This window comes from Erinaceus europaeus, chromosome 3, assembly GCF_950295315.1.
Source record: "Erinaceus europaeus chromosome 3, mEriEur2.1, whole genome shotgun sequence".
NCBI lineage: Eukaryota > Metazoa > Chordata > Mammalia > Eulipotyphla > Erinaceidae > Erinaceus > Erinaceus europaeus.
In genome coordinates, this window is record NC_080164.1 from 150313106 (window position 1) to 150341090 (window position 27985).

At 36.7% G+C, this 27985-nt stretch overlaps 1 protein-coding gene across 4 annotated transcripts; it reads left to right on the forward strand.

Moving 5' to 3' along the window:
* The first annotated feature begins 464 nt into the window (after window positions 1–464).
* GNPDA2 (glucosamine-6-phosphate deaminase 2) lies at window positions 465–27985 on the forward strand. 4 transcript variants are annotated; one of them, XM_060188108.1, is made up of 9 exons: window positions 465–590; window positions 855–995; window positions 1823–1871; window positions 3895–4056; window positions 6155–6256; window positions 7952–8134; window positions 13898–14082; window positions 18679–18853; window positions 27298–27985. In XM_060188108.1, exons 4-9 carry the CDS (start codon window positions 3924–3926, stop codon window positions 27357–27359), a joined length of 840 nt encoding a protein of 279 aa, XP_060044091.1. In that variant the 5' UTR covers window positions 465–590; window positions 855–995; window positions 1823–1871; window positions 3895–3923; the 3' UTR covers window positions 27360–27985. The 4 variants fall into 4 exon arrangements, with proteins under 4 accessions (XP_060044091.1, XP_060044090.1, XP_007539736.2 ...); XM_060188107.1 differs by lacking the exon at window positions 27298–27985 and adding an exon at window positions 23163–23349; XM_007539674.3 differs by lacking the exon at window positions 6155–6256.

Here is a 27985-nt window from a genome sequence, read left to right on the forward strand (position 1 = left end):
AGTTCAAACCCCTGGTCCCCACCTGCAGGGGAAAGCTTCATGAGTGGTTGAAGCAGGGTTGCAGGTGTCTCTCTGTCTTTATCCATGTCTATCTCCCCTCCACCTCTTAATTTCTCTCTGCCTCTATAAATATATATTTAAAAAAAACAGTTGTTTCCATGCTTGCAAAGTATATTCAATAGCTTGGAGCAGAGAAACATTCATATTGCCGTTACAAACAACAACTAAAGTAATGTCTCAACATTAGTCCTACAAGTTAAATCTCATGAACCTACAGAATCTTCCACAACCCAACCTTTTAAGTTCAGGCGGAGGAGTAATACGATGCAGCAGTAGAGGGAAGTCCTAGAAACTGCAAAGTCCTACATGGAAAACTTGAGGCCATGCTAAACTCTGCCAGCCAATCAACTAACTTTGCAGCTCATCCCGAAGAAGGAAGAAGTAGGAGCATGCGCAGTACACTCAGACCGCGCCGCGGCGCCACCGCCCCTCCTTCACTTCAGTGTGCATCCGGGTCCTCGCTCTGGCCGGCGTCGTTCAGGGGTTATTGGGTTTTGCTTGTTCTGTCTGATCCAGCATCAGAAAAGCAGGTGGGTCGGCTGTTGACTCCAGCGGGCTGGGATTAAAAAGGGGAATCTTGTGGGAACACTGCTGGCCGTTGCGTCTTCGGGTGAGCTTTGTGCCAAGACTGGGGTGGATTTGCGTCCTCTCCCCCCATCCCCGAAATCTGACCCATTGTCGTCTTTGCAAGTGAGCCTCCAGCTGGGGGCTTCGCTGTCCTCGCCTCCCTAATTGCTCGCTCCAGACACTTGTTAAAAATTTGTAACAACCATCCGCGTTTGCATTCGTTGTAGTTGGCAGGGTGACAGGCAGTGTAGCTGCTCTGGAAGCACAGGATCCACAGACCACAGGCTGCTCTGCTGCTGTCGCTGAGCGGGGGCTCCGTGTGCCATCGCTGCGCTCCCCTGCCTGGTCCTGGCTTTGGAGACTGTCAGGTACAATGCAGTCTGGTGGTGGTGGTGTTGGGGGGTGAGGGGGGACGACAAAAAACTTAGAGCAGAGATCTAGAAGACTATTCTACATGCGGTAACTTAAAGTCCTGTGCAAGTTCTGAGATGGGTGTTCTGCAGCTCTGTCTGCACCTCCAAAGTGAATCAGCACCAGAGATGCAGGAAGAGCAGTGCTGGGGCATTTGTTTGAGTGCTCTGTGTGAATGAGGATGCCTGGGAATCTCCCATGGCCACAGCAGTATGGACATTTGAGGATTGGCAGGGGAAAGTTTTTTTTTTTTAAGGACAAAAATAATTTTTATGGGAAGAAGTATGCCAAAGAGTTATCATTTATTTGATTAATTTGAATGACTGCGGGGTCTGCCAAAGAGTTTAAATTAAGAAAGAAAACTTGATCTGTACTACCAGCTCTGAGAGACTTGAAACCCGTTGTAGTGAAGTCTCCCATATTTGGTGCACTTTTCCAAACATAACTTGAATGTGGGAATCACCTGTGATACTTGTAAAAGTTCCTGGTCTTCTTTCAGATCTGTTGAAACATTGTGTCCAGGAAGAGGAGTCTGGGAATTTATATTTTTAGCAATCATCTTAAGTGATTTTTACTTACAGCGCTCATTGGAAGAACGGATCTTTGAAGTCAGTTTCTCTACCACTTAAAAGATTTACAATACTGGCAATAAGTTTAAGAGTTACGGTTTTCTATAACTGAAAAATGGTGATGTTGGTATCAGCAATGATTAAGTGATTGTAAGCCCAACTTTAATGTCAGAGTTCTTAATCTTTTTTTATTTTTTATTTTTTTGTATCTACAGAGCCTAGTTCAATGAGTGGCATTTGACAGACCATCACAAGTGTATAGAGGTAAGAAAACAGTATGGTCAGAGCACAGAAGACACTTGGAAATCTCTAATGCCATTTCTCCTCCCTGAGCACTGAAGTGTGTACACTGAACCAGATGTACCACTGCCTGGCCCTTAATTCTGTAGTTTTAAAATGACTCAAATTGCTTAATATTTGTACAATATTTTTATAAATTTCTCTCTCTCTTTTTTTAACCAGAGCACTGCTCAGCTGACTTATGGTGGTATAGGGGATAGAACCTGGGACCTCAGAGCCTCAGTTATGAAAGTCTGTTTGTATAATCATTATGCTATTTCCCTTCCCTCTTTTATTCATCACATATAAGAGAGAGTTTTCATGAAACAGAAAAAGATACAAGTTAGAGCCCCACAGAGCAGTTAAACCAGGGCACTCTCTTGTGCAAGTCTGATGCTTCTCTGGTTGAGCATTTAATCCAGGTCACTTAATGTCCTTTTTTGTTTTTTTAATGTTTTCACATATTTTAATTTTATTTTATTTATTTATTGTCAAAAGAGACATAGAGAAATTGAGAGGGAGAGAGATACCTGCAGCCCTACTTCATTTCTTGTGAAGCTTTCCCCTGTAGGTGGGGACCAGGGGCTTGAACTCTGGTCCTGGCCCACTGTAGCGTTTGTGCTTAAAAAAATTTTCCCCCAGAGGTCAGCAGTGTTTTTGTTCACTTTACATTGTTTTCATTTTGCAGAATGTATGAACTATCAAATTTTGTGCTTTTTCCTTTCTTAATTATTTATTTACTCCATTTTTTTTGCCCTTGTTTTTTATTGTTGTTGTAGTTGTTGTTGTTACTGATGTTGTCATTGTTAGATAGGACAGAGAGAAATGGAGCAAGGAGGGGAAGACAGAGAGGGGGGAGAGAAAGATAGACACCTGTAGCCCTGCTTCACTGCTTGTGAAGCAATTCCCCTGCAGGTGGGGAGCTGGGGACTCAAACCGGGATCCTTATTCCAGTCCTTGTGCTTTGCCACCAGCACTGAACTCACTATGCTACTGCCCAACTCCCGTGCTTTTTCCTTAAATTAGTGTGTTTTGTATGAGCCCATTGTTAAGACATTCATATACACTCTAGCTATATATGTGCATTAAATTTATATATGGAATCATTTATATATAATAAAAATATTCCAAGTGATAGGATTTAATTGGGTTTTTTTTTGCACCTTCCTTTGTTGATTGAAAATTACAGGTAACATTATTTATAAAAAGATTATCATTATTTAACAAAAGGAAAATTTGGTTATAGAATTACAAGTCAGGAGAGCTCTGAATCTTTTTACCAGAAAGCTGCTGAGTAACCTGTAACTTACAATTAAGAAATGAGCTCTGCTTTATTTCCCTCCAGGTTTGTTTTTGTTACTTTATATAGAGTCCCTGTAGAAACAGTGTAGTGTGGTTTCTTTATATTAACTGTTGTCAAGAATTCTGACTTGTCACTTAGTAACTGTGTGGCTTCAGTAAAATCATGTGACTCCACCCAGTTTAAAAGAACTTTATATTTACTTCCAAAGATACTTATAAGGATTAATAGATGTGGGTCTGGTGGTGGCACACCTGGCTAAGCACACATGTTACAATGTGCAAGGACCTGGGTTCGAGCCCCAGTTCCCACTTGCAGGGGAAAAGCTTTGTATAGTGAAGCAGTGTTGAAGGTGTCTTTCTGTCTCTCTTCCTCTCTCTATCTCACCCAGCCCTCTTGATTTCTGGCAGTCTCTATCCAATAAATAAATAAATAAATAGAATACTAAAAAATAAAAACATACACTATTTTAAAAAGGATTAATAGATGTACTTAAGTAACCTTCCCACTGTTTGAAAACCAGAGTCTACTCAAAAGAGAACAGATGTCATAATTTTCAAGTACAGATTGTATTGAGTAATGTTTTTATTAAGTAATTTGTCTTTATTATATTTAACATTACTATGTCCTTTCCCAGTCATCAATATAGTACATTTATGTTTAGATATCTGCAAATTACTTAAAGTATTCTACAATGAAATCTCGCAGGTTTGAACTTCTTGTTCTGGAAGCTGTGCATGACCATAATGAGACTTGTAATTCTTGATAACTACGACTTGGCTAGTGAATGGGCAGCCAAGTACATCTGTAATCGCATTATTCAGTTCAAACCTGGACAGGACAAATACTTTACATTGGGTTTACCAACAGGTAATACATATGATTTTCTTGACTTTAAATACCCAAGCATGTGTTAGGGGATTTTTTTTTTCTTTTAGTAAAACAGTTTCTCATTTATTTATTGTATCACTTATGGAACATATTCATATGTAGATGTAAACCTAGTATCAGCATCTCACTAGTATTCTCTTGTGTTTAAATTGTATCTCACCCACCATCCCAGAATGCAAATAGAAACATTAATTTAAGAGATAGTCATAGAATATTTTGTCATAGGATTTTTTTTCTATTTGCCTTTTGTTTGTTCATTAGGGGTATTGCTTTTTTACTGTTTATGTAATCTCATAGTAATTTAACCTTCATATAGACCATTAAGAGACACTTAAAAGGAGGCAAGGTGGTGGCACATCTGGTTAAGTGCACATAGTACTAAGCACAAGGACTCATACAAGATCTGGGTTCAAGGTGCTGGTTCCCCACTTGTGGGGGGATGATTCACAAGAGGCAAAGCAGGTGTGCAGGTGGGAACCTGGGGCTCAAACCAGGGTCCTTGCGCATTGAAACATATGCATTGGTGGTGGTTGGTGGCACACCTGGTTGACTGCACATGTTACAATGCTCAAGGAGCTAAGTTTGAGTCCCTAGTCCCCATTTGTAAGGGGAAAGCTTTTCCAAGTGGTGAAGCAGTGCTGCAGGTGTCTCTCTGTTTCTCCCTCTGTCTTTCCACTCAACTTCTGGCTGTCTCTATCCAGTAAATAAATGAAGATAGTTAAAACAAACAAAAAAACATGTGCACTCAACCAGGTGTGCCACCACCCCAGCCCTTCTGTTTTAATTTGAATGTGCTTTCTTTCTAGAAGTCTTGACCTCCTAACCTATAATTCTGATTTTTGATTCCAAATATCCAAAACATAAAAATAATTTTGAGAATATTTTAGTATTTTAAGTATATTTTATGATGTCATACTGTAACAATTTATAGTGTAAAATATATTTGATAATTTAAGCTGTTATTTCTCTTGATAGCTTATTTTTATTTATTCATTTTTACCAGAGAACTGCTCAGCTCTTGCTTATTTTGGTACTACGGGTTTGACATGGAACTTTAGAGCCTTAGGCATGAAAGTCTTTTGTATAATCATTAAGCTATCTCCTATTTATTTTAAAAATAAATTTTATTGATTTATCATTAGTTCATGGCATTACAAACTTTCAAGACAATGTATGTTCCACACGCTTATATGTGTATAAGTTGCAATGCATCCACCACCAAAATTCCAGTGCCACTACACAACTCCTCTGCCCGTTCTCCCTTGTCACCTTTCTCCATTTCTTTTATTTTTTTAATATTTATTTATTCCTTTTTGTTGCCCTTGTTGTTTTATTGTTGTAGTTATTGATATCATCATTATTGGATAGGAAAGAGAGAAATGGAGAAAGGAGGGGAAGACAGAGAAAGGGAGAGAAAGACACCTGCAGACCTGTTTCACCACCTGTGAAGCAACCCCCCTGCTGGTGGGGAGCCAGGGGCTCCAACCAGAATCCTTATGCAGGTCCTATGCACTTTGCGCCACGTGCGCTTCACCTGCTGCGCTACCACCCGACTCTCACCTTTCTCCATTTCTTTTGGTAACTTCAGTTTTGTTTTTTTTTTCTTTTCAGAGAGTTTAACAGTTTTTGTTCTGTTTTTTACTAGGTTGTTTGCTTTGGTTATTATGTCCCACATAGGAGTGAAATCATACTGTAATGAATTATCTTTCATTTTCTGATTTATTCCAGTTAGCATAATTATCTTAAGTTCTGTCCGTATTGTTTAAGGGATAGTTTCATCATTTTATATAGATGACTAGTATTCCATTGGGGATGTGTATATATATATCACAGTTTCTTTTTCTCATGATCCATCGGTAGACATTTAAGCTGATTCTATGTTTTAACTATTGTGAAAAGTGTTGCTATGGACCAAAACATATTCTTTTGAATTAATGTTTTCAAATATTGAATATTTAAGTAGTTTGCCTAATAAATTACAAATGTAGGTCGTTAAGTAAAAAATAAAGCTAAGATGAACTTTGTTTGAAAATAATTTTTTTCAAGTTGTGATAGAAGATGGAATTATCTATTTTAGGGAGTACACCTTTAGGCTGTTACAAAAAACTAATAGAATACCACAAGAATGGAGATCTTTCCTTTAAGTATGTGAAGACCTTCAACATGGATGAATATGTAGGTAAGCTATATTTGTTAAATTTATTTTACATAAAATGAATGGATTTTCAGAATATTAATGTTACTTGAATTTATATTTTGAAGATAACATGACAGTTTTTCTAGAATAAATTGGTTGGCATGTAAAGAGTTTGGACAAATTAAAATTTTTCTTCTCTTTTTTAATGTTTTTATTATTTTTATTTATTTCCTTTTGTTGCCCTTTCTTTTTAAGATTTTATTTATTCATGAGAAGGATAGGAGGAAAGAACCAGACATCACTCCGGTACATGTGCTGCCTGGGATTGAACTCAGAACCACATGCTTCATGCTTGAGAGTTAGATACTTTATCCACTGTGCCACCGCCTGGACACTTGTTGCCCTTGTTTTATTGTTGTAGTTATTGATGTCATCATTATTGGACAGGACAGAGAAATGGAGAGAGGAGGGGGAGAGAAAGACACTTGCAGACTTGCTTCACCGTTTGTGAAATTACTCCCCTTTGGCGGGGGAGCCAGGGGCTCGAACCCGGATCCTTGCACCAGTCCTTGCTCTTTGTGCCATGTTTACTTAACCCATTGTGCTACTGCCCGACTCACCCCCCCCCCTTTTTAAAAAATATTTATTTATTCTCTTTTGTTGCCCTTGATGTCGTCATTGTTGGATAGGACAGAGAGAAATGGAGAGAGGAGGGGAAGACACAGAGGGGGAGAGAAAGATAGACACCTGCAGACCTGCTTCACCGCCTGTGAAGCGACTCCCCTGCAGGTGGGTATCTGGGGACTGAAACCAGGATTCTTCTGCCAATAGTTTTTCTTTTTTCTTTTTTCTTTCTTTTTTTTTTTTTTTTTATATAATGACTGCACAATAGTGAGAGGAATATGGGACTAAAAGCCAGAAAGTCAGTAGTCATTTTAGGCTTTACCACTTACCAGTCATGTAGCTTTGAGTCAGTCTACTTAAATTCATTCTCTCTTTGTTCTTAAGGTAAAGTTAAAAGCCAGTACTGTTGTGGAAATAATCAAAGTACTATTTATGTAAAAGTAGTTAGTGAAAAAGACTTCTAAACATAAAGCTAATGTATAAGTGTAAGGCTTTTATTTGTTGAAGGTTAACTAATCTAACTGGCATATAGGTTAACTTTTCAGTTAATCAGCTTTAACTAGAAAGATCTTTGATGCATAGAAATTCTATTAAGACTTAAATATAGTAATACATTTTTAGTGATAGTGAAAGAATGCTGTGATTCAGTGTGCTTTGTAATCATATAGAAAGAAAAAAGGGTGAGTGTGCACCAGTGTTTCAGTTGAATGACTGATGTCAAGTCTAACACATAGATTAGTTCTATTAGCTAAAACTTTGTGTTTGAGTAGTAATGGAATATAGTAATTAAATGCACATGAACTTGATTCAATATTTGAGTTTCAGCCCCTCTGTGAATCATCTGTCCTTGGGAAAGCTACTTTCTATGCTACTGTTGTTGATCACTAAAATAGGAATAATAGTATTCTCATAGGTGTTGTGCACATTAAGTTATGCATAGATATATCAATATAATGGTTAAAATAATGCCTGGAATATTATAAACATATACTTCAGAGAAAACAGGTTTGAATATTGTTTTAAAATGCTGTATATTTTAAGTAACTTAAAGAAGTTAGCTTTAGTGTTACTTCTGGAAATGGCTACATTTTTTATTATTAATTTTACATATAGGACTTCCCAGAAATCATCCCGAAAGCTACCATTCTTATATGTGGAATAACTTTTTTAAGCATATAGATATAGATCCTAATAATGCTCACATACTTGATGGAAATGCTGCAGATTTACAAGCAGAATGTGATGCTTTTGAAAAGAAAATAAAAGAAGCTGGAGGAATTGATCTTTTTGTTGGAGGTATGTAAAACAGTTTGTTATCAATCACTTGTTAGTACATATTTTAGTTAGGTGCTTTAAAAAATTAATTTGCATTGTGCAATATAAAAATACTTGTGGCTCACCATAATGCCCACTAATTCATCTACTGACCAGATTCTTTTTATTTCCGTGAAGAATAATCATAAAGTTACAAGTAGGAATTGTTATATCCTGAGAAACAGGTCACAGTTCCTGCTAATTGCTACTAATTATCTTTTCTACAATCAATATTTAACATGCCCTACAAAGAATGTTTCTTTTCCTAAATTATATTCTTACCCTCTCCATATTTTAAAATGTGCATTCATCTTGGTGTGTCATCACCTGCCCCCACCTTCCCTATTTCTTTAAAATATCAACCTAGCTGCCTTATCAAATTACAGGGTTAAATCTATAAACTTACATTTATAATTGATGCGCCTTTGCATTTCCTTATTGATTACTTGAATTGCCTTACCTCACTGAAAAATGGGTTAAAAATGATGTAAGACCTTTAAAAAAAATATTTATTTATTCCCTTTTGTTGCCCTTGTTGTTTTACTGTTGTAGTTATTGATGTCATCATTGTTGGATAGGACAGAGAGAAATGGAGAGAGGAGGGGAAGACAGAGAGGGGGAGAGAGAAAGATAGACACCTGCAGACCTGCTTCACCACTTGTGAGGCGATTCCCCTGCAGGTGGGGATCCGGGGGCTTGAACTGGGATCTTCACGTCAGTCCTTGGCGCTTTGCGCCACGTGCGCTACCGCCCGACTTCCGATGTAAGACTTTTCTATCAGCTTGTGGTTAATATGAGTTAAAATGCATTAATTTATTATAAGCTTCAAAGTAAAGAAATACATAATTGACTAAATGTCACTTGAAATTTTTGGATTCAGATCCACTACTATTGTTCCACAAGGCCTCCCTAATGTCATTTCTTTGTGTGTATACATAATTGTACATGTGTTTGTATAACCAACTTCTGAAATTAAAAGGAAGCATTTCTTCCATTATAATGACATAATTTTACACTTATCAATATGAAACTTCTGAAATAGAAAGTAAGAGTTAATGTAAACTATACTGAAACTGTTGTTTGTTGTTAGATTCTTAGTATTCAGCTATACAAGATGATGCTCTAATATTTCTGGATATATTTTATAATCATTACAAGACTGCTCACAATTACATGAATTAGATCTTAAGTAGAGCTTTACTAGTTATTTGTGATTAAAATGGCCAAATGTGTTTGATGTAGTTGGTTGTCCTTGGGGGAAATAAGGTTTTACAGTTAGGCAGGTATTTGTATCTTGTCTGACCACTTAGAATCTACATAACCATGGAAAGTTTCTGTAAGTTCATTATAATTTAATTATTTATAAAACTAATATAATATGCTTAATATATTTAATAGTTGATATTGCTTACTGTATGTACATATTTAAACTACATATAGATATATATAGTATGTAGTGTATAGAATATGTAGTGTATCAAGTATATATATATACACACACACATATACATTATGCAGTATATGTATATATAGATATATATAGTTACTATCTATACCTATAGCTATTATATAACTTAATAATAACTTATTTATAGCTATTATAAAATATGTTGTAACAGTAGTTGATGTGCAGTTAAGAATCCCATCAAGTGTTATTCAGTCATGTCTTTATCACTAAATTGTAAAATAATTATTCATTTGCTCAGTTTCTTGTGTTTTTAGTTTAATTACCTTTAAAGATATCTAGAGATTACATTTTCCTCTTTAAGGAAATTTTATCTGTATATTGAAGCCAGTATTATTTACTCTCTTGTGGGGATGAGATTATATTTTTAATCTGAGCAATAACCCAAATTAAGACGTTTTTGCTTTTCAAGATTTATCTATGCTTTAAATCAAAATTTCTAATAATAATACTTTACTATTCCTCAAGAATATTTTCACTGCAATTTTAGCTCAATTCTGAGATAACATCTTTCAACTGTCATTATGAAGGCTAAAGGAAAAAAATAATTGAGAAGATTTAAGGGGTATATCTATTATACAAGTATTCTCTAGATTTTTCTAAACTCTATACCAAAATCAAGTAAATCACTACAATAATATACCTAAACTGTTTGTCTTAACTAAAATAAATATTTTCAGTCACTTTCTATTAAGTAGAAGAGATGAGTGAGCGTAGATAGCATAATTTTTTTTTTTTAAGATTGTATTTATTTATTAATGAGAAAGATAGGAGGAGAGAGAGAGAAAGAACCATACGTCATTCTGGTACCTGTGCTGCCGAGATTGAACTCATGACCTCATGCTTGAAAGTTCGATGCTTTATCCACTGTGCCACCTTCAGTACCATGGTAAATAGCATAATCTTTATGCAAAGAGACTCTCATGCATCAAGTTCAATCCCAGCAACACCATAAACCAGAGCTGAGCAGTGCTTGATTAAAATTAAATTAAATATATATATATATATATATATATATATATATATATTAGTTTTTAAAGTTCATTATTTAAGAGGCATTCATTTATTTTAACCAAAGTATTGTACTGTCTGACAGTTGCTGCTGCCAGAGACTGAGTTTGGGACTTCGGAGCCTCACCCATACAACAGTTTTACATAATCAGTATACTATCTCCCTGGCATAAAAAGCTAGTTTTTTTTTTTAAACTTTATTTGATGAGTTTTTCCTGCTATTGACCTTATATAAGAAAAGCATATGCCTCTTACCTTGGGGATTCAATACCAGACAATGCAGTTTACTAGGAAGGAAAAAAAAAGATAATTGCTTAATTCCATTTTGCTACTTTCTTGCATTCAAGAAAGCATTTATAGCTTAATGTAGGGTTTAATGCTAAACTTCCTTATATCCAGGATTCCTAGGAGAGTTTTCTCTTTCCTCCAAAGTTTTAAATCAATTTTCATTTCTTTTTAGCTTGTTTTTTTTATTTTATTTTGTTTTGTTTTTGGTACACTTCTTAAGTCATCTTAGTTCTCCCTTTAAAAGAGATGGCCTTCGATATAATTATTTATGTTTATGAATGATTCTTACTATTTAAAATACTTGGTCCTTTAGTTCTTAAAATTTCTTGCTTTATTAAGCAAAAAAATATTAATATCCAAAAATCAGAGTTACTCAATGTATAGGGAGAGAAGAATCATTTTATTGTGTTTTCTTTGATTTTTTTTTTCCTATTTAGGATAGACCATTAATGAATGCCTACTCATGAAAGAATCTCGTCTGATTCTTTGCCTTGGTTGATCTAGAATTGTTATCATTGGATCTTCAAGATTAGGTTTGGTATCTGGGTCTTACCACTTACCCTTCTTTTGTTCCAGGGTTTGGGTAATAAAAACACTAAGAACTCAGCCAAAATGGGATCAAATATCAGCTTTGTAAAAGGTAAAGTTATATTAGAGGTTGGTTGTAAGGCCAGAAAGGGGCTTCCTATACCTTCCCTGTGAATTGCAAATAGATTGAGAACTCAGTATACTCATCCACCATCTCTCACTCCTAGGGAATTGAGCAGGAGTTACTTTGCCTCAATGGAAAAGAGAAAGGAAGAAATACACACTCTCAAAACTTCTCATCTTTTTACAGCAAGGGTTTTGAGAGCAAGAAGAAGTGTATCATGCAGTCCTTGATCCACTTCCATTAGTACAATACACAAACATAAAATCTTACAAATTTACTCCAAAGGAATTCTTAACTTTAAAACTGTCTATATAACTGCATCATTCTTAATAGAAAAATTATCAATTAATGGGAAAAACTTTAACTTTCTTCTTTGGATACATGATTAGATTCCTTGGTTTTCAAGAAAAAAATGCTATACTACTTGATCTAATGGTAAAATAATTTCAATTATTCTTGAGTAACTCATAGAATTGATACCTGGAAGAAGAAAAAAAAGGGACCCTCAGACATCCAAGACAGAAACTCATCTGTCCTCTTCTGCAGTGCTATCATGTAATGAATCTTTCACCTCTACATGCCTTCCTCCTCTCCCTCCTCCTCTTCTTTTTATGTAATCCTATTCAAGTCACAGAATTTTCAGAGAGAAATTCTGATTGCTTTGGTTTGGAACAGTCTGCCAGAGAAAGAGATGGTGGGAGAGAAAGGAGAAAGAGAAATCAGAGTATTAGTCCAGCAAATGCAAAATCTGGGATAAATTTGTTAAAATTGTATACTGGCAGTTAGTATAAAATATACATCATTAAATAGATGAAGCCAATATTTTGACTCGGAAAACTTTTGTTTTACTTATTTTATTGTATCGATAGTTGTGAGAAATCTAACTAGAAGGATACAGATGATTAAGGTTTATTTATTTGTGTCTTGCAATTCTTCATTTTGTGAAAAGATTTACCTACAGTTTTCTACAAATAAGGAATTTTATATTATCTCTATTTCACAGACAATTCTAGGGCGAGAAGTATACACTCCTAAAAGCAGTGATTTCAAATCATGTTATCACCCATTACTAAGTCCTGAGATCCCTGTAGTCTATCATATCGTGCACTTCCTTTTTTATGTTTTGTTTGTAAATTGAAATGTAGTTGAAAGTAAGTTGCATGGCTCCTAGTAAGGGTACATACTGATTCAAGCAATCCGTGCTTGAAGTATTTGTGTGTATGGTACTTGATTGCAATGCAAATGTAATTTTAGGGACTATAATTAAATTTATAAAATTTGAAGAAAACTACTCTCCTGGATAACATATTATTCAATTTAAATATATCTTGTAATTAAAAAAAAACTATACTAAAATAAGGCCAGCTCATTAATTGCCTGTTCTAGAGTGAAACTAAGCATGAGGAAATGTGAATATTAAAGCCAGTGGGGGGCCAGGTGGCGGCGCACCTGGTTGAGCGCATATGTTACAGTGCTCAAGGACCCGGGTTCAAGCCCCTGGGTCCCCAACTGTAGGGGGAAAGCTTTGCGAGTGGTGAAGCAGGGCTGCAGGTGTCTCTCTGTCTCTCTCCCTCTCTGTCTTCCCCTTCCTTTTGATTTCTGGCTATCTCTATCCTATAAATAAATAAAGATAATACCTTTTTTAAAAAGCCAATGGTTGGGGACCAGGCAGTGGCACACCTGGTTAAGCACACACATTATAGTGCACAAAGACCTGGGTTCTAGCCCCAGGTGCCCGCCTTCATGAGTGGTGAAGCAGAGCTGCAAGTGTCTCTCTGTCTCTCTCCCTCTCTGTCCCCCTCCCCCTCAATTTCTCTTTCTCTATTCAATAATAAGTAAATAGATAAAAATTATTAAAAGAATGACTATATAATTTTAAAAAATTAAAGCCAATGTTTTAGTGATCAGAAGATTTATATTTAAGTCTTGCTTTAGAACTTATTAAATTACATATTATCTTTAGCATAGAAATAGGGCTGATGTGGCAAATAGATATATCTGGTTTTATAAGATAATTATATATATATATCATTAAGATGGTGATTTTGAAATTGCTTTATAAACTGTAAAGAGCTATTCTAATATAATATGTGATTTAACTGCTACTAGAACTGTACTAGCTTAACAGCAATTATGTTGAAATACTATTGAATCTAATTCAAGAGCAAGTATTTTAATGCAGGGTTAGAAGCTCAGCTCTCAAAACATGGGTAAGCATTTTATCTGTTTTTACTTTAAAAAACAAGTTTAACTTCATGAAAGTTAATTTCCTATATCTGAGTAACTATATTTATTTTATGTATATGTGTTTTTGTATTTCTTTTGAAAGGAATTGGTCCTGATGGTCATATCGCCTTCAATGAACCTGGATCCAGTTTAGTATCAAGGACAAGACTAAAAACTCTAGCAATGGACACCATTTTGGCAAATGCTAAATATTTTGATGGAGATTTATCAAAAGTGCCAACTATGGCTCTAACGGTTGGTGTAGGAACAGTGATGGATGCTAGAGAAGTAAGAATCAAATATTTTGGTTATGTTTTTCCTTTGGTATCTATAGATTCTGGAGAAATTAATGACACTGAGAAGTGTTATTTTGGTTGCCTTCTGCTCATAATAGAATTTCTTTTCTAGTTTTCATTAACTTCTTTCAGTCATGCCATATTTACAATTGAACTAAAGACTTGAAAACTGAAAACATGACCTCTTTGGAAGTAATGATTCACTTGCTTATTTCTGATTCATAGTTTTGAGGTCTTAAAATCGTCATTTTGGTTATATGTCATACGTTTAGGTGAAATAGTCTTGTGAAAGGATTCTAGGGACAAAGATGCCATGCTTGTTAACTCTAAACTACCTCTGGAGACCTCGGGACGATTTAGTGTAAAGTGCTCCTTGATTAGAAGAGGTACAAGATAATCAGCTGGTTGGTAGCAGAAAGGGAGCTATTTAGAGCTAGTTCTGCTCTAAATTGGGTATATTTAAGGCGGTAAGACTGCTAAAGAGTAGATCCTACAAAATTTTCAACTTTTCATTTAGATTGTCATTTTATTCCCTGGGGGTAGGGTTGGGGGAGGGGGAATAAACAAGAAAATGTATGTCTGTCTCTTGATTTTATTTTTATTTATTTTTTTACCAGAGCACTGATCAGCTCTGGCTTATGGCAGTGTCGGGGATTGAATCTGGGACTTGAGAGACTCAGGCATGAAAGTCTCTTTGCATAACCGTTATGCTATACCCCTACCCTGATTTAAAAATTTTAAACTATATGGAAACCTGCATCCTTCTCCTCAATGGCAACAAGATAGATAGTTCAAAGGCAGGAATGCAGAAAAATATGACAAATAATTGACTCTGGAAATTCATCAGTCAAAATGTAGCAAGATGGGAGTCAGGTGGAAGCTCAGCAGGTTAAGCTCACATGGCGCAAAGTGCAAGGACCAGCGTAAGGATCCTGGTTCTAGGACCGGCATAAGGATCCTGGTTCTAGTGCCCTGCTCCCCACCTGCAGGGGAGTTGCTTCACACGCGGTGAAGCAGGTCTGCAGGTGTCTATCTTTCTCTCCCCCTCTCTATCTTCCCCTCCTCTCTATCCTATTTTCTCTGTCCTATCCAACAATGACGACATCAACAAACAACAATAAAACAAGGGCAACAAAAAGGAATAAGTAAATAAAATATATTTTTTTTAATGTAGGAACTTTTTTTTCTGGATCAAGAAAGCAGTACATAGTAAAAACCATTCAAGGACTGAATTTTGTTGGTGGTGGTTCTTTTTAATTTTTTATTATCTTTATTTGTTGGATAGAGATAGCCAGAAGTTGAGAGGATAGGGGAGATAGGGGGAGAGAGGGAGAGAGAGGGAGAGAGAGAGAGTCACCTGTAGCACTGCTTCACCGCTTGTGAAACTTTCCCCCTGCAGATGGTAACGGGGGTGGGGGGTTGGTTGGGCTTGAACCCAGATCCTTGTGCATTGTAACATGTGCACTAGGTGCACCACCACCTGGCCCCAAGGACTGGAATTTTTAAAAAATTTTACTTATTTATTTTCCCTTTTGTTTCCCTTGCTGTCTTTTTTGTTATTGTTGTTGCTGTAGTTGTTGTTATTGATGTCGTTGTTGGAGGACAGAGAGAAATGAAGAGAGGAGGGGAAGACAGAGATGGAGAGAAAGGCACCTGCAGACCTGCTTCACCACCTGTGAAGCGACTTCCCTGCAGGTGGTGAGCCAGGGGCTCGAACTGGGATCCTTACGCAGGTCCTTGCGCTTCGGGCCACGTGCGCTTAACCCGCTGCTCTACCGCCCACTCCCAAGGACTGGAATTTTATATTAAATTAACTGAGAAGATTTTAGAGTACTTTCCTTTCTAAAATAAGAAACTGAAAGCTATACAAATCAATTCATTTTTTGTCTTTATTTTTTTACCATTTAAAAAAATTTTTATTTATAAAAAGGAAACACTGACAAAAAACATAGGATAAGAGGGGTACAACTCCACATAATTCCCACCACCAGAACTCTGTATCCTATCCCCTTCCCTGATAGCTTTACTATTCTTTAATCCCCTGGGAGTATGGACCCAGGGTCATTATGGGGTGCAGAAGGTAGAAGGTCTGGCTTCTGTAATTGCTTCCTCACTGAACATGTGTGTTGACAGGTTGATCCATACTCCCAGCCTGCCTCTCTCTTTCCCTGGTGGGGTAGGGCTCTGGGGAAGTTGGGCTCCAGAACACACTGGTGGGGTAGTCTGCCCAGGGAAGTATGGCTGGCATTATGGTAGCATCTGGAACTTGGTGGCTGAAAAAAGAGTTAACATATGAAGCCAAACAAATTGTTGACTAATCATGAATCTAAAGGGGGAATAGTGCAGATGAAGAGTTGGGGGGTCTCCGTTTTGTAGATAGATAGTAGGCCTATTTTAGTTATATTCCAAAGGGCCCATGATTATATATTTTTTTTCATTTCTGAGCCTGACATCTGATATGCAGGTGGATCCTAGTTTTCTTTCCTTTTTAATTTTTTTTTTTTTTTTTTTTGTGGAGCTGGAATCTTGTTTCTTTCATATACTATTTCACTACAATCAGGTCACTTCTTATTCAAAAGAAGTGGAGAGAAAGGAAGAGACATCACAGCACCGGGGAGTCCCCTAATGCCATAACATCTCCTACATGGTACCAGGATTGAGTTTGGGCTGTGTGCATGGTGATGCATATGCCCTACCCACCGAGCAGTTTCTCAGGGCCAGATTTCTCACCTTTAGAAATTTTAAGTTACAGTTTGATTCTCTAATTTTTAGAATTTCAATTCCAGCATGATTTTAAGGAAAAATTATTATGATAAAATATTTTAGGATGGGCAGGGAGCAAGCATAGTTGTTATGCAAAAGACTTTTATGCTAGAGACTCTGAAGTCTCAAGTTTAATTTCCAGAAACGAAGCAGTGCTCTCTTTCTCTTTATATATATATATTTAAAATAAAAGACTATTCTTGGATTATAGTTCAGTCATTTCCTGAAGCATCTATCCTGTGCAATTCTGTTTTACAGAATTCTTTAAACAAGTATTGTACTTAAAAGTCTATTCAATTGTGACATACTTAACATTTACTGATTTTCTGCCAGTGTCTTAGAAATAATGCCAGTCATTTTTCACTGTCACTTTTTTTAATAGAAAGTGTATTGGAGCCTGGTGTTGGGTGCACATGTTACAGTGCACAAAGACCTGGGTTCGAGCTCCCAGTCCCTACCTACAGGGGAAAGCTTTGCTAGTGGTGAAATAGGTGTCTGTGTCTCTCTCCCTGTAACTCTCTTCCCTCTTGATTTTTGGCTTTCTCTATCCAATAAATAAATAAAGATAATAATACAAAAAAATTTTAAAGTGTACTGAAATTTTGAATTCCTTTTTGGGATGATTTTATTTGATAGGACAAAAAGAACATCAGAGGGGTGGGTGGGGTAGAGAGGGAGAGAGAAAGATAAGACACATGTAGGTCTGCTTCACTACTCATGAAGTTGTGGGAAGTGGGGGTTAGAACTCGAGTCCTTGCACATGGTAATGTGTGCACTCAACTGGATGCACCACCACCCAGCCCCCTTATGGGAATAAATGTAATAAGGACCTAGTGGGGGGTGTTTTGTTACATGGAAAACTGAAAAATGTTATGCATGTACAAACTATTATATTTACTGTCGAATGTAAATCAATTACCCAATAAAAAATTTTTAAAAATGTAATGAGAGAGAAAAGCAGGCTACTCAGGACAGTAAAGTCATGCAGGCACTGAGCCCAAGCCATAAACCTGGTGTCAAAAATAAATAAGGGCAGTTTCTGCTTTCGGAAATCTAGTTGTTGTTCCAAGACAATTTTAGAGAGCATAAATTCAATAAAACAGGATTCTCTAGATAGTGTTCTGCTTTTATAAATTTCTTCTTTTTAAATATTCCCTTTTATTGCCCTTGTTGTTTTATTGTTGTAGATATTATTGTTGTTGTTCTTGATGTCTTTGTTGTTGGATAGGACAGAGAAAAATGGTGAGAGGAGGGGAAGACAGAGGGGGAGAGAAAGATAGACACCTGCAGACCTGCTTCACTGCTTGTGGAGCGACTCCCCTGCAGGTGGGAAGCCTGGGGCTTGAATCGCGATCCTTATGCCGGTCCTTGTGCTTTGCACCACCTGCGCTTAACCCGCTGCGCTACCACCCAACTCCCCGCTTTTATAAATTTCTGTTGCTTATCAGGATGAAAGTAGTTTGATTAACCCAGACTATATAATTTTAGATTTGTAGTTCTATTTTTGCAAAACAGCTATTTTTCCCTTTTCGTTTTCCCCATGTCTCTTCACATCAGTTTTTAATGTGTTCATAACTAGGTACTACGATACCATGTAATACCTAATAACAATATACTGTTTTACTTATTTAATCCCAAAGAAGGACACCTGTGCTTGCTTATCTTAAAAATAAATAAATAAATAAACTAGAAGTAAATACTTTGACCTGTTTGTTTTTATTTTCCTGGTCCTAGCCTCTTAGTTTTGAAAAAAAAATAAAAGAAATAAACTTACTTGGAACATGATCTATTAATAAGTGATGTCATATTTTTTTTCTTCCTTTAGGTAATGATCCTCATAACAGGTGCACACAAGGCATTTGCTCTGTACAAAGCAATAGAAGAAGGAGTCAATCACATGTGGACTGTCTCAGCTTTCCAGCAGCATCCACAGACCATTTTTGTGTGTGATGAAGATGCTACTTTAGAATTAAGAGTTAAAACTGTGAAATACTTTAAAGGTGAGCACTGAAATTTCAAACACAGACTATGAAGCTATCCCCCTTAGACAAAATCCAAATGGAGGCTTTTATCCTGCATTGTGGTCGATTGAAAACTATCACAGTACTGATAACAACAGTAATCAGTTCTTTCAAGGAACTGGAAGAAGTAGAGTAGGATTTTTTTTTTTTTTATTGCAGAGTAGGATCTTTTTTTATGAAAAGAATCTTTTCAATCTATATTTTCAGTAAATGAGATGTTTCTTGAATTCCAAATTTAAGTAAAACATTTTACTTTCATATTAAACATACAAGATTTAAATATGCCAGAAGGAAATGTATACATGTCATTTATGATTTCCTTCCTTTCCTCTCCCATCCTTTTCCAAACTAAGCTATGTTTAGAACATGGTGAGTTTTGTACAATCTGACTGAATGTCCACAATTTCAAATTATTACCATACACTAAATTTAGAAAGTCTGAATGTTATATTGAATTTCCCCAGACTTCAATGTCTGTATTTTCCTTTTATTTTTATTCTCATGGGCTATTTCAGTGATTCTTAAAGCTTACTATTCCAGGCTGTGTATACATATAACCATGTTCACTTGATGTAATGAATGATTACTAGACTTTCAAATGAGATTTATTCATTCTTTCCTTCTTTCTTTCTTTTGAGTCAGAGAGGACATTGAGAGGGGAGAGGAAGGGAGAAAGGAAGATAGAGACACCTGGGGGCGGGGCAGTAGCACAGCAAATTAAGTGCACATGGCACAAAGCACAAGGATGGGTGTAAGGATCCCAGTTCGAACCTCCGGCTCCCTACCTGCAGAGGGGTCACTTCACAAGCAGTGAAGCAGGTCAGCAGGTGTCTGTCTCTCCCCCTCTGTCTTCCCCTCCTCTCTCAATTTCTCTCTGTCCTATCCAATAGCAATAACAATAGCAACCACAAGGGTAAGAACAAGGGCAACAAAATGGGAAAACAGCCTCCAGGACCAGTGGATTTGTAGTGCTGGCACCAAGCCTCAGTGATAACCCTGGAGGCAAAAAAAAAAAAAAAAAAGAGAGAGACAGAGATCTGCGAGTCTAGGTCCTTCTTTGTGGTAATGTGTGCACTCTACCAGGTGTGCCACCTCTCAGCCCGCACTTAAAGGCAAAATTTAACTACACAGTTTAGAACATATGCCCTACTTTACTGTCAACTCTCTATAACCTTGGAGTTAGCATAGTGTATGACTCATGAACTCCTGAGTTTAGTTCCTGCTATCATATGTACCAGTGATGCCCTGGTTCTCTCTCTCCTTTCCCCCACCCCTTACAAATATATATATATATATATATTTTTTTTTTTTTAAGTTAACACACACTTTCTTTCTCACAAATCTTTTTTAAAGAGTTAACTTCTCCTATACATAGCAAACTGTGTAAATTATATACTTTATAAAGCACCGGTATTTATATAGGTGACATCAAAATATTTGTAATTGGTCCTATGTCAGTAATACACAAACTATGTTGTTGTGTACTATTGGCATTACATGAATATCTGTATTTTAAATTATTTTTACTTCATTAAAGAACTAATTAGGTATTTAGCATGTACTAAAAATATACTGAGCCAGTTAAACCTATCATTTGGGTATCATTGGTTATAACAGGGTTAAAAATGCTACCATATTTTATTGCCTCTAAGATGATTTTTTTTTCTTCTTATTTATCTTGTCTGAAATTCTTGTGTTTAAAACTTGGCATATTATAGCTTATCTGGTAGTATTTTTCTTGGTACATAATGTGTCTTCACATCTATAGCAGTTCAAATTCATGAAATATAATATTTAATCTTAAAATGCATTAAGTCATCTTAAAGGAAACCAATCACTCCTATTTCATGTAAATGCACCAATATGGCAGAAGTTTTTAAGGTAGTACAAAATAACTGAAGTGTGATAATGAAAATAGTCTAACTTTGAAAACAATATTTTGATCAGGGGTAGATTTCTTCTTCTTCTCCTCCTCCTCCTCCTCCCCCCCCCCTCCTCCTCCTCCTCCTCCTTCTTCTTCACAGAAAGTCAGGGAGTGTGGGGAGTGAAAGAGACCACAATACCAAAGCTTCCTTTAAGTGTGTGGGGCCAGTTTAAACCTAGGTTGTGTGCATGGCAAAGAAGCCATGTGTGCAATTTTATATTTTCACTTATCTAGTGTGAGCACTTGTCAGTTTTACTATTGTGCAAATACATACTCATAGCTATCTAGTGACCAAATAATAATAATAATAACATACTTAAACCATTTCCTTGTTAAACATTTTAGATGAGTGCTAGTCATTTAATTTTGCTTTTGGGGTAGAACGGGGTCTTCACACATCTGTAATTTCACTGCTCCTGGCTGCTTTTTCATTCAGATAGAGAAACAGAGACAGAGAGGAGACACAGCAGTACTAGAACTTCCATTGTTGCTGTAGCACGAGCACCCATTAGGTAGTGCTAGAGACATAACTTGTGGACTATTCAGGCATGCACTCTGGGGAGCTCGCTGTATGGATCCTCTCTAGTTACTTACATTTCTTTCTATCAGTTAAAATACTATTCTTTTCTCTTAAGCTGTGCAAAAAAAAATATATCAAATTAAAAAAAAAACAACAAAATACTACCTTCTTGATAATTTTAAGGGCAAAAGTAGAATATTCATTGATGAATTATGAGAAAAACATCTTTCTTGTGTAGAGATCTATCCATGTAGTCTTTTAGGCTTTACACCTAAATATTAGATTCCTTGAAAAAGCTAATAGAAAAAATTCCCATATATCAGTTTTAAGGGGATTCATGAAACATTACTATTCTGTCATACTAGTAATCCCCAAATAAACACCTGTACTTCTCTGAATTTGATCACTTGGTTTTCATAAATAATGTTCCACATTTTGGTGACAGACATTTAATAGCTAATGTTTATATGTCCAGGCACTATTCTGAATACACTACATTTATTTATTGGTTTACTTGTCATAAGTGGTCACTTTTTTTATTTTTGGTAATCTAAGACATTACTACATAGGGCTGACTTGTTCAGAGATAGGTAGAGAGGGGGGAAAGGAACCATAGCGCTGAAACTTGGAACAGTGCAGTGGCGGTTGAACTTGAATCTGGATTGTGTATCTGGTTAAACAGTGCACTATTCAAGGGAGCTATTTTGCTGGCCCTATAAAGTGGGTACTTCAGTATTCCCATTTACAGCCTTGGTAAACGGGACTTAGTGGGATTAGAAGACGTATTTCCCATACATCAAAACATACATGATATAGATCCTATAGTCATCATCTATTAGTATAATTCTTCAAGTAATACTCGCAAACTTACCCTTGCTTCTATCATCACTAAAAAGTGTCAGCAAGAATCTTAAAAACTTACTTAGTTCCTGAATAAAATATGGGTAAAATACATCAAATATATTAATAATTAGTAAATGGAAATATATTTCACTATATACTTTTTGAAAGATTGAGGAGCCCAATCTATTACATTTATATACTGGAATATTTAACTTTTGCTTTTAGACCACGTCAGGAAGTTTGCATTTTTTAAAATCTTTTTATTCATTGTTGGATAGAAATTGAGAGGGGAGGGGGGATAGAAATAGGGAAAGGGGGAGTCAGGTAGTAGAACAGCGGGTTAAGTGCAGGTGGTGCAAAGCACAAGGAACAGCTAAGGATCCCGGTTTGAGCCCCCAGCTCCCCACCTGCAGGAGAGTCGCTTCACAAGCGGTGAAGCAGGTCTGCAGGTGTCTATCTTTCTCTCCCCCTCTGTCTTCCCCTCCTCTCTCCGTTTCTCTCTGTCCTATCCAACAACGATGACATCAATAATAATAACTACAACAATAAAACAACAAGGGCAACAAAAAAAGGGAATAAATAAATAAATATTTAAAAAAATAGGGAAAGGGACAGAGATAAACTGCAGCCCTGCTTCACCTCTCATGAAGCTTTCCCCCTGCAGGTGGGGACCAGGAGCTTGAACCTGGGTCCTTGGGCACTGAAATCTGTGCAGTTAAGCAGATGTGCCACCATCTGGCCCCCTATAAGTTTGCATATTTTTATCTGTACTCCAAATTTACTTGGTTATGATTGAAATAACAATAATCTTTATCAAGTTCTTATGTAGAAAGTTGCCAGCTTTTACAACTTAGAATTTATTAAATTTTTGAATTTTTACTCAGAAAGCAAATAAAATTTTGAGCCATTTAGAAGCAGTCCTATTTCATGTATGATATAGCCAATGTATAGTTTTAGAAACACTTTATAAAATTAAAATTTTATACTTTGTTGTTTCAAAGTTTCAGGATCAAAGCTGCTAACAAACGATGAATTGTGTCAAGCTGAAGGATCTTCTAAAAGTTGATCTTCTAAATAGATGGTGATCCATCTGAAAGTACCATTATTATTACTGTCCCCCTCTTCTCTTTGGTCTTTCATTTTACTGTTCTTTACATACTGGTTGTTAAAAATGGAATAAGCCTTTCAGTCAGGATTGTTTCTGTTTGGAGATATCAACTGGTAACTTATTTTCTTGAGATAGTACTTATTTTACATCATTAAAAATTACTTAGAATCAACAGCTAATATGAGATAAAATGTCTTTCTATACAATGTTCCACATGGTATGAGTTAAAAATCTAAAAAGTATCCCTACATGGCAGTTGATATTTTTTTTATTAAAAAAAAAAATCACACCGGGGTGGGGGTAGATAGCATAATGGTTATGGAGAGACTCTCGTGCCTGATGCTCCGAAGTCCCAGGTTAAATCCCCCATACCACCATAAGCCAGAGCTGAGCAGTGCTCTGTTAAAATTAAATAAATAAATAAATAAAATCACATCTTAGTGATTTAAGATAATTAAATGTAACATATTACAGTGACATGAAAGCACCACAAGTATAGGGGCTTTAGTGTTGTTCACAGCATTATTTCAGCATATTGGAATTGTGCCTGATAAATTGTGGGTGGTTAAAATAAATTGGTGAAAATCTCAATTTCATTTTCAGTGCTATATTAGGTAAACCACACAGTGAGGTCCAAACAATATTAAATAGAAGATCTATAGAGTTAAAGAGTGTTGAAGAAAATGGAATTGATGAGATTGAGAACCTTGGAAGATGGGTAACATTAGCATGGTAGAGAAAAATGTTCTATTAATAGCATACAATTAAACTGCATTGATAAAATGGAGAAGGCCTTTTTTTTTTTACTTGCTGCCTTTTTTTTTTAAATTTATTTAAGAAAGGAGACATTAACAAAACCATAGAATAAGAGGGGTACAATTCCGCACAATTCCCATAACCCAATCTCCATATCCCATCTCCTCCCGATAGCCTTCCCATTCTCTATCTCTCTGGGAGTATGGATCCAGGATCGTTGTGGGTTGCAGAGGGTGGAAGGTCTGGCTTCTGTAATTGCTTCCCCGCTGAACATGGGCGTTGACTGGTCGATCCATACTCCGAAGGCCATTTTTAAAAAATAAAAGGGGATGTACAGTTTAAGAGAAAAATTCTAATCAGGGTTCAAAAGAAAGCTTCATCTTTGAGCCATGAACCACTTGGAGAATTTGGTGAGAAAAAAATATATACTTCACAAAATTAACATTCATATATATGTGTGCATACTTATGATCATAAAAAATCAAATAAATAACCTAATAAAATAATTATTTTCTTTCTGACCAGAACAAAATAAAAGGCTGTGAAGTAGGAAATAGCATAGTCCAGGGATCTGGGGAGGCTGGGCTCGAGGACACACAACAGTTGGGGTCATTCTGCCTAGGGAAGTCAGGTTGGCATCATGGTAGCATCTAGAACCTGGTTAGCTGAAAAGAGTTAAGATATAAGGCAGAAGGGCAACAAAAGGGAAGGGGGAAAAATGGCCTCCAGGAGCAGTGGATTCATGGTGCAGGCACCGAGCCCCAGCAAAAACCCTGGAGGCAAAAAAAAAACAACAAAAAAAAGATATAAGGCAGAGGGAGTTGGGAGGTAGCGCAGCAGGTTAAGCGCATGTGGCGTGAAGTGCAAGGACTGGTGTAAGGATCCTGGTTCGAGTCCCTGGCTCCTCTCCTGCAGGGGAGTCACTTCACAGGCGGTGAAGCAGGTCTGTAGGTGTCTTTCTTTCCTCCTCTCTGCATTTTTCTCTGTCCTATCCAACAATGACGGCATCAATAACAATAATAATAACTACAACAACAATAAAAAACAAGGGTAACAAAAGGGAAAATATAAAAAATTTAAAATATATATATAAGGCAGAAAATATTGTTGACTAATCAGGCAAGAATACTGCAGATGAAGATTTGGGGTCTCTGTTCTGGAAAAAGCTAGTAGGTCTATCCCAAGGGAACCCTGACTTGACTAGTTTTTGCCTGAATCTGACAACGAACATGCAGGTGGACCCGAAGTATTGTCTGGGGAGATGGCTTTTATAGTTGGAAAAATGACTAGAAAGTTGGAACAGGGAAGAGAGTAGCTCCCAAATATGGGGAAAGTATATAAATATTGTTAACATCTGGGGCCCATATACAACACAGGAGCCTGTGTAATCTCGGCATCCCTATAGGTGTGATCTCACACTCTGTGGTCACAGCTAGGAACATTCCAGGCTGCACTAATTTCAGGACCCATCTTCCTCGGGTACTAGGTATGTTGTCCAACCTCCCTTCACAGAAAGGAACATTCTCTACCATTGTTGATTCACACTGAGGGCAAGGCCCTATAGGGGAATCACAAAGGGGTCCATTATATAGTTCCTAATGGAGATGACCAGTGAATGGCTAGAGGGATCTGTTAGAGGTCTAGGCCTATCATTTGTATGTGGGAATCCCAGGAGTCCCTGACTTGGGCACCAAGTATTTTTTTATATATGGCAGAGAGTGATTGAGAGGGATGGGGAAGATAGGGTAGAGAAAGATACCTGCAGACCTGCTTCACCACCTGTGAAAGACCCCCCTGTAGGTGGGGAGCCAGAGGCTTGAACTGGGATCCTTGAGCTTCATACTATGTGTGCTTAACGCAGCGCACCACCACTGGGCTCCCAAGTGTTCTCTTATTTTCAGTTAAACTAGTGAACATTCCTTTTCCTTTCATAACGTCCACTTTTGGTATTTCTCCTGCTACATACACACTCCTCAATGTTCTTTGCATGTTCCTTGCTCATCCCTTAAAAGATCTTCAGTTTGGATTTTAAAGTTTTTGATTTTCAAATTACCACCAGGGTAATCACTGATGCTCTGTGACTGCAAGACGAATGCACCAGTCCTAGAAGTCATTTTGTTGAATTTTTTTTTTCTTCGATAGGACAGAATGATTGAGAGGGGGAGGGGAATTAGACACCTAGACTACTTGCTTCACTGTGAAACTTCCCTTCAGCAGGTAGGGAACAGGGGCTTAAACTGGGTTTTTGCACACTAATTTGTGTACTTAACTGGTTGTGCCGTGATCACCTAGCCACCCAATAGCTAGCTATCTTCTACAGCCATATTAAAAAATTTTTTTTATTTCATGGAACAGAGAGAAATTACGAGGGATGCAGAAGATAGAAGGGAAAACAGACACCAGCAGTACTTGCTTTACTGCAGGTGGTGAGGGTATTGTGTGCTCTTAACCAGGTGAGAGAGAGACAGAGAGAAGAGAACACTGCTTATCCCTAACTTCTGGTGCTGCTAGGAATTGAAGCTGGAAGCTCAGAGCCTCAAGAATTAAAGTCCTTTTCATAAGCTATGCAATCTTCAGCCCTACCTCACTTTTGCAGCCTTCCTGACAGAAAACATCGGTTTAATAACTAGTACATTATCTATCCAATATAATCTCAGATTATGAAGTCATTTTTCTCAGCTTCCTTGGGCTTATCCTGGAAAATGATAATCTTTATGTACATATGTATTTTGCGATGAGTAACAGTGGGAGTTGGGACATAGTTGAGCCAGTAGAGCTAAACATCGTGAGATCCAAGTCAGAGTCCCCAGCCACTGTCCAGGAGCACATGAACATGGAAAGCTTCATGAGTGGTTGTGCTGTGCTGTAGTGTCTCTCCTGTCTCTCACCCTCTAACTGGGAAAAAATGAAAGTCTATTGGGAATAGTGGAATTGTTTAAATAGAAAACTCCATGAAAACCCTAGTAGCAGCAAAACAAACAACAAACAACAAAAAACATAAGTAATTTAAAATAAATGATTTCCCCCAGAGCTTTATAAGAACAGTTAACAAACACACAAAGTATAGGATGAAATATAAATGTATTTGGAAATTAACATTTAATATAGTCATGTTTTATTTTAGTAAACTTTCCTCAGTGTAACTAAACACTTTGTTAATACATGTCAAAATACAATGTCATTTATACCTGTCATAGAGAATATTGTTTTCTAAAGTAAATGAAGTATAATCCAAATTAACAGTACATCTAGAGTTGTCTTTTTTCTTTAAGGTTTAATGCATGTGCATAATAAACTTGTGGAGCCACTACACAGTATGAAAGAAGGAAACTGAAGGAGATTGGAGCAAAATTCAGCTTGAATGAACAGAGCATTTTCATAAGTAGTAGATGAATTTTCAGCTATGCAACATGAAAAACCAAGGGAAACCTTTAAGATTGCCATTTGAAGTTTAATATCTATGTTACACATTCCATATTCTGAATGTGCCCACTACGTTTTAGAAGTAGTTGGTGCCTCTCATTTGATCAACTGCTTACTAATATAAATTACTAAAGCCACTTAGGCACCTTTAAAAGAGCACAGGGGTGCGATGTCTGCTTGTCCATATAATTTTAAAGATAAAGATTCTGTGTAAGTACCATTCGTTCTTAAATTCTTTACTTTTTTAGTCACCTGAAGACTTCGTGCTTTTTCAGAATCAGGCTGTCATTGCAAATCTTTACTTTTGGAATGCAATCATTCTATTTTCTGTGTACTACACATAAGCTTCCTGCACGCTGTTGCCTTAGTCTTCTCCCTGCAGTAGTACATGGACACCAAAAGTCCTGACATAGATTGTTGGTGCAGAGAACTAGAAAAGATACAACAGTGCCTAAGAGTACAGTTTACGTCCTTTTGGAGATTATGTACAAGTGCATGTTTTTGTGCACCTTCTTCTACAGCACTTTTTTTTTTTTT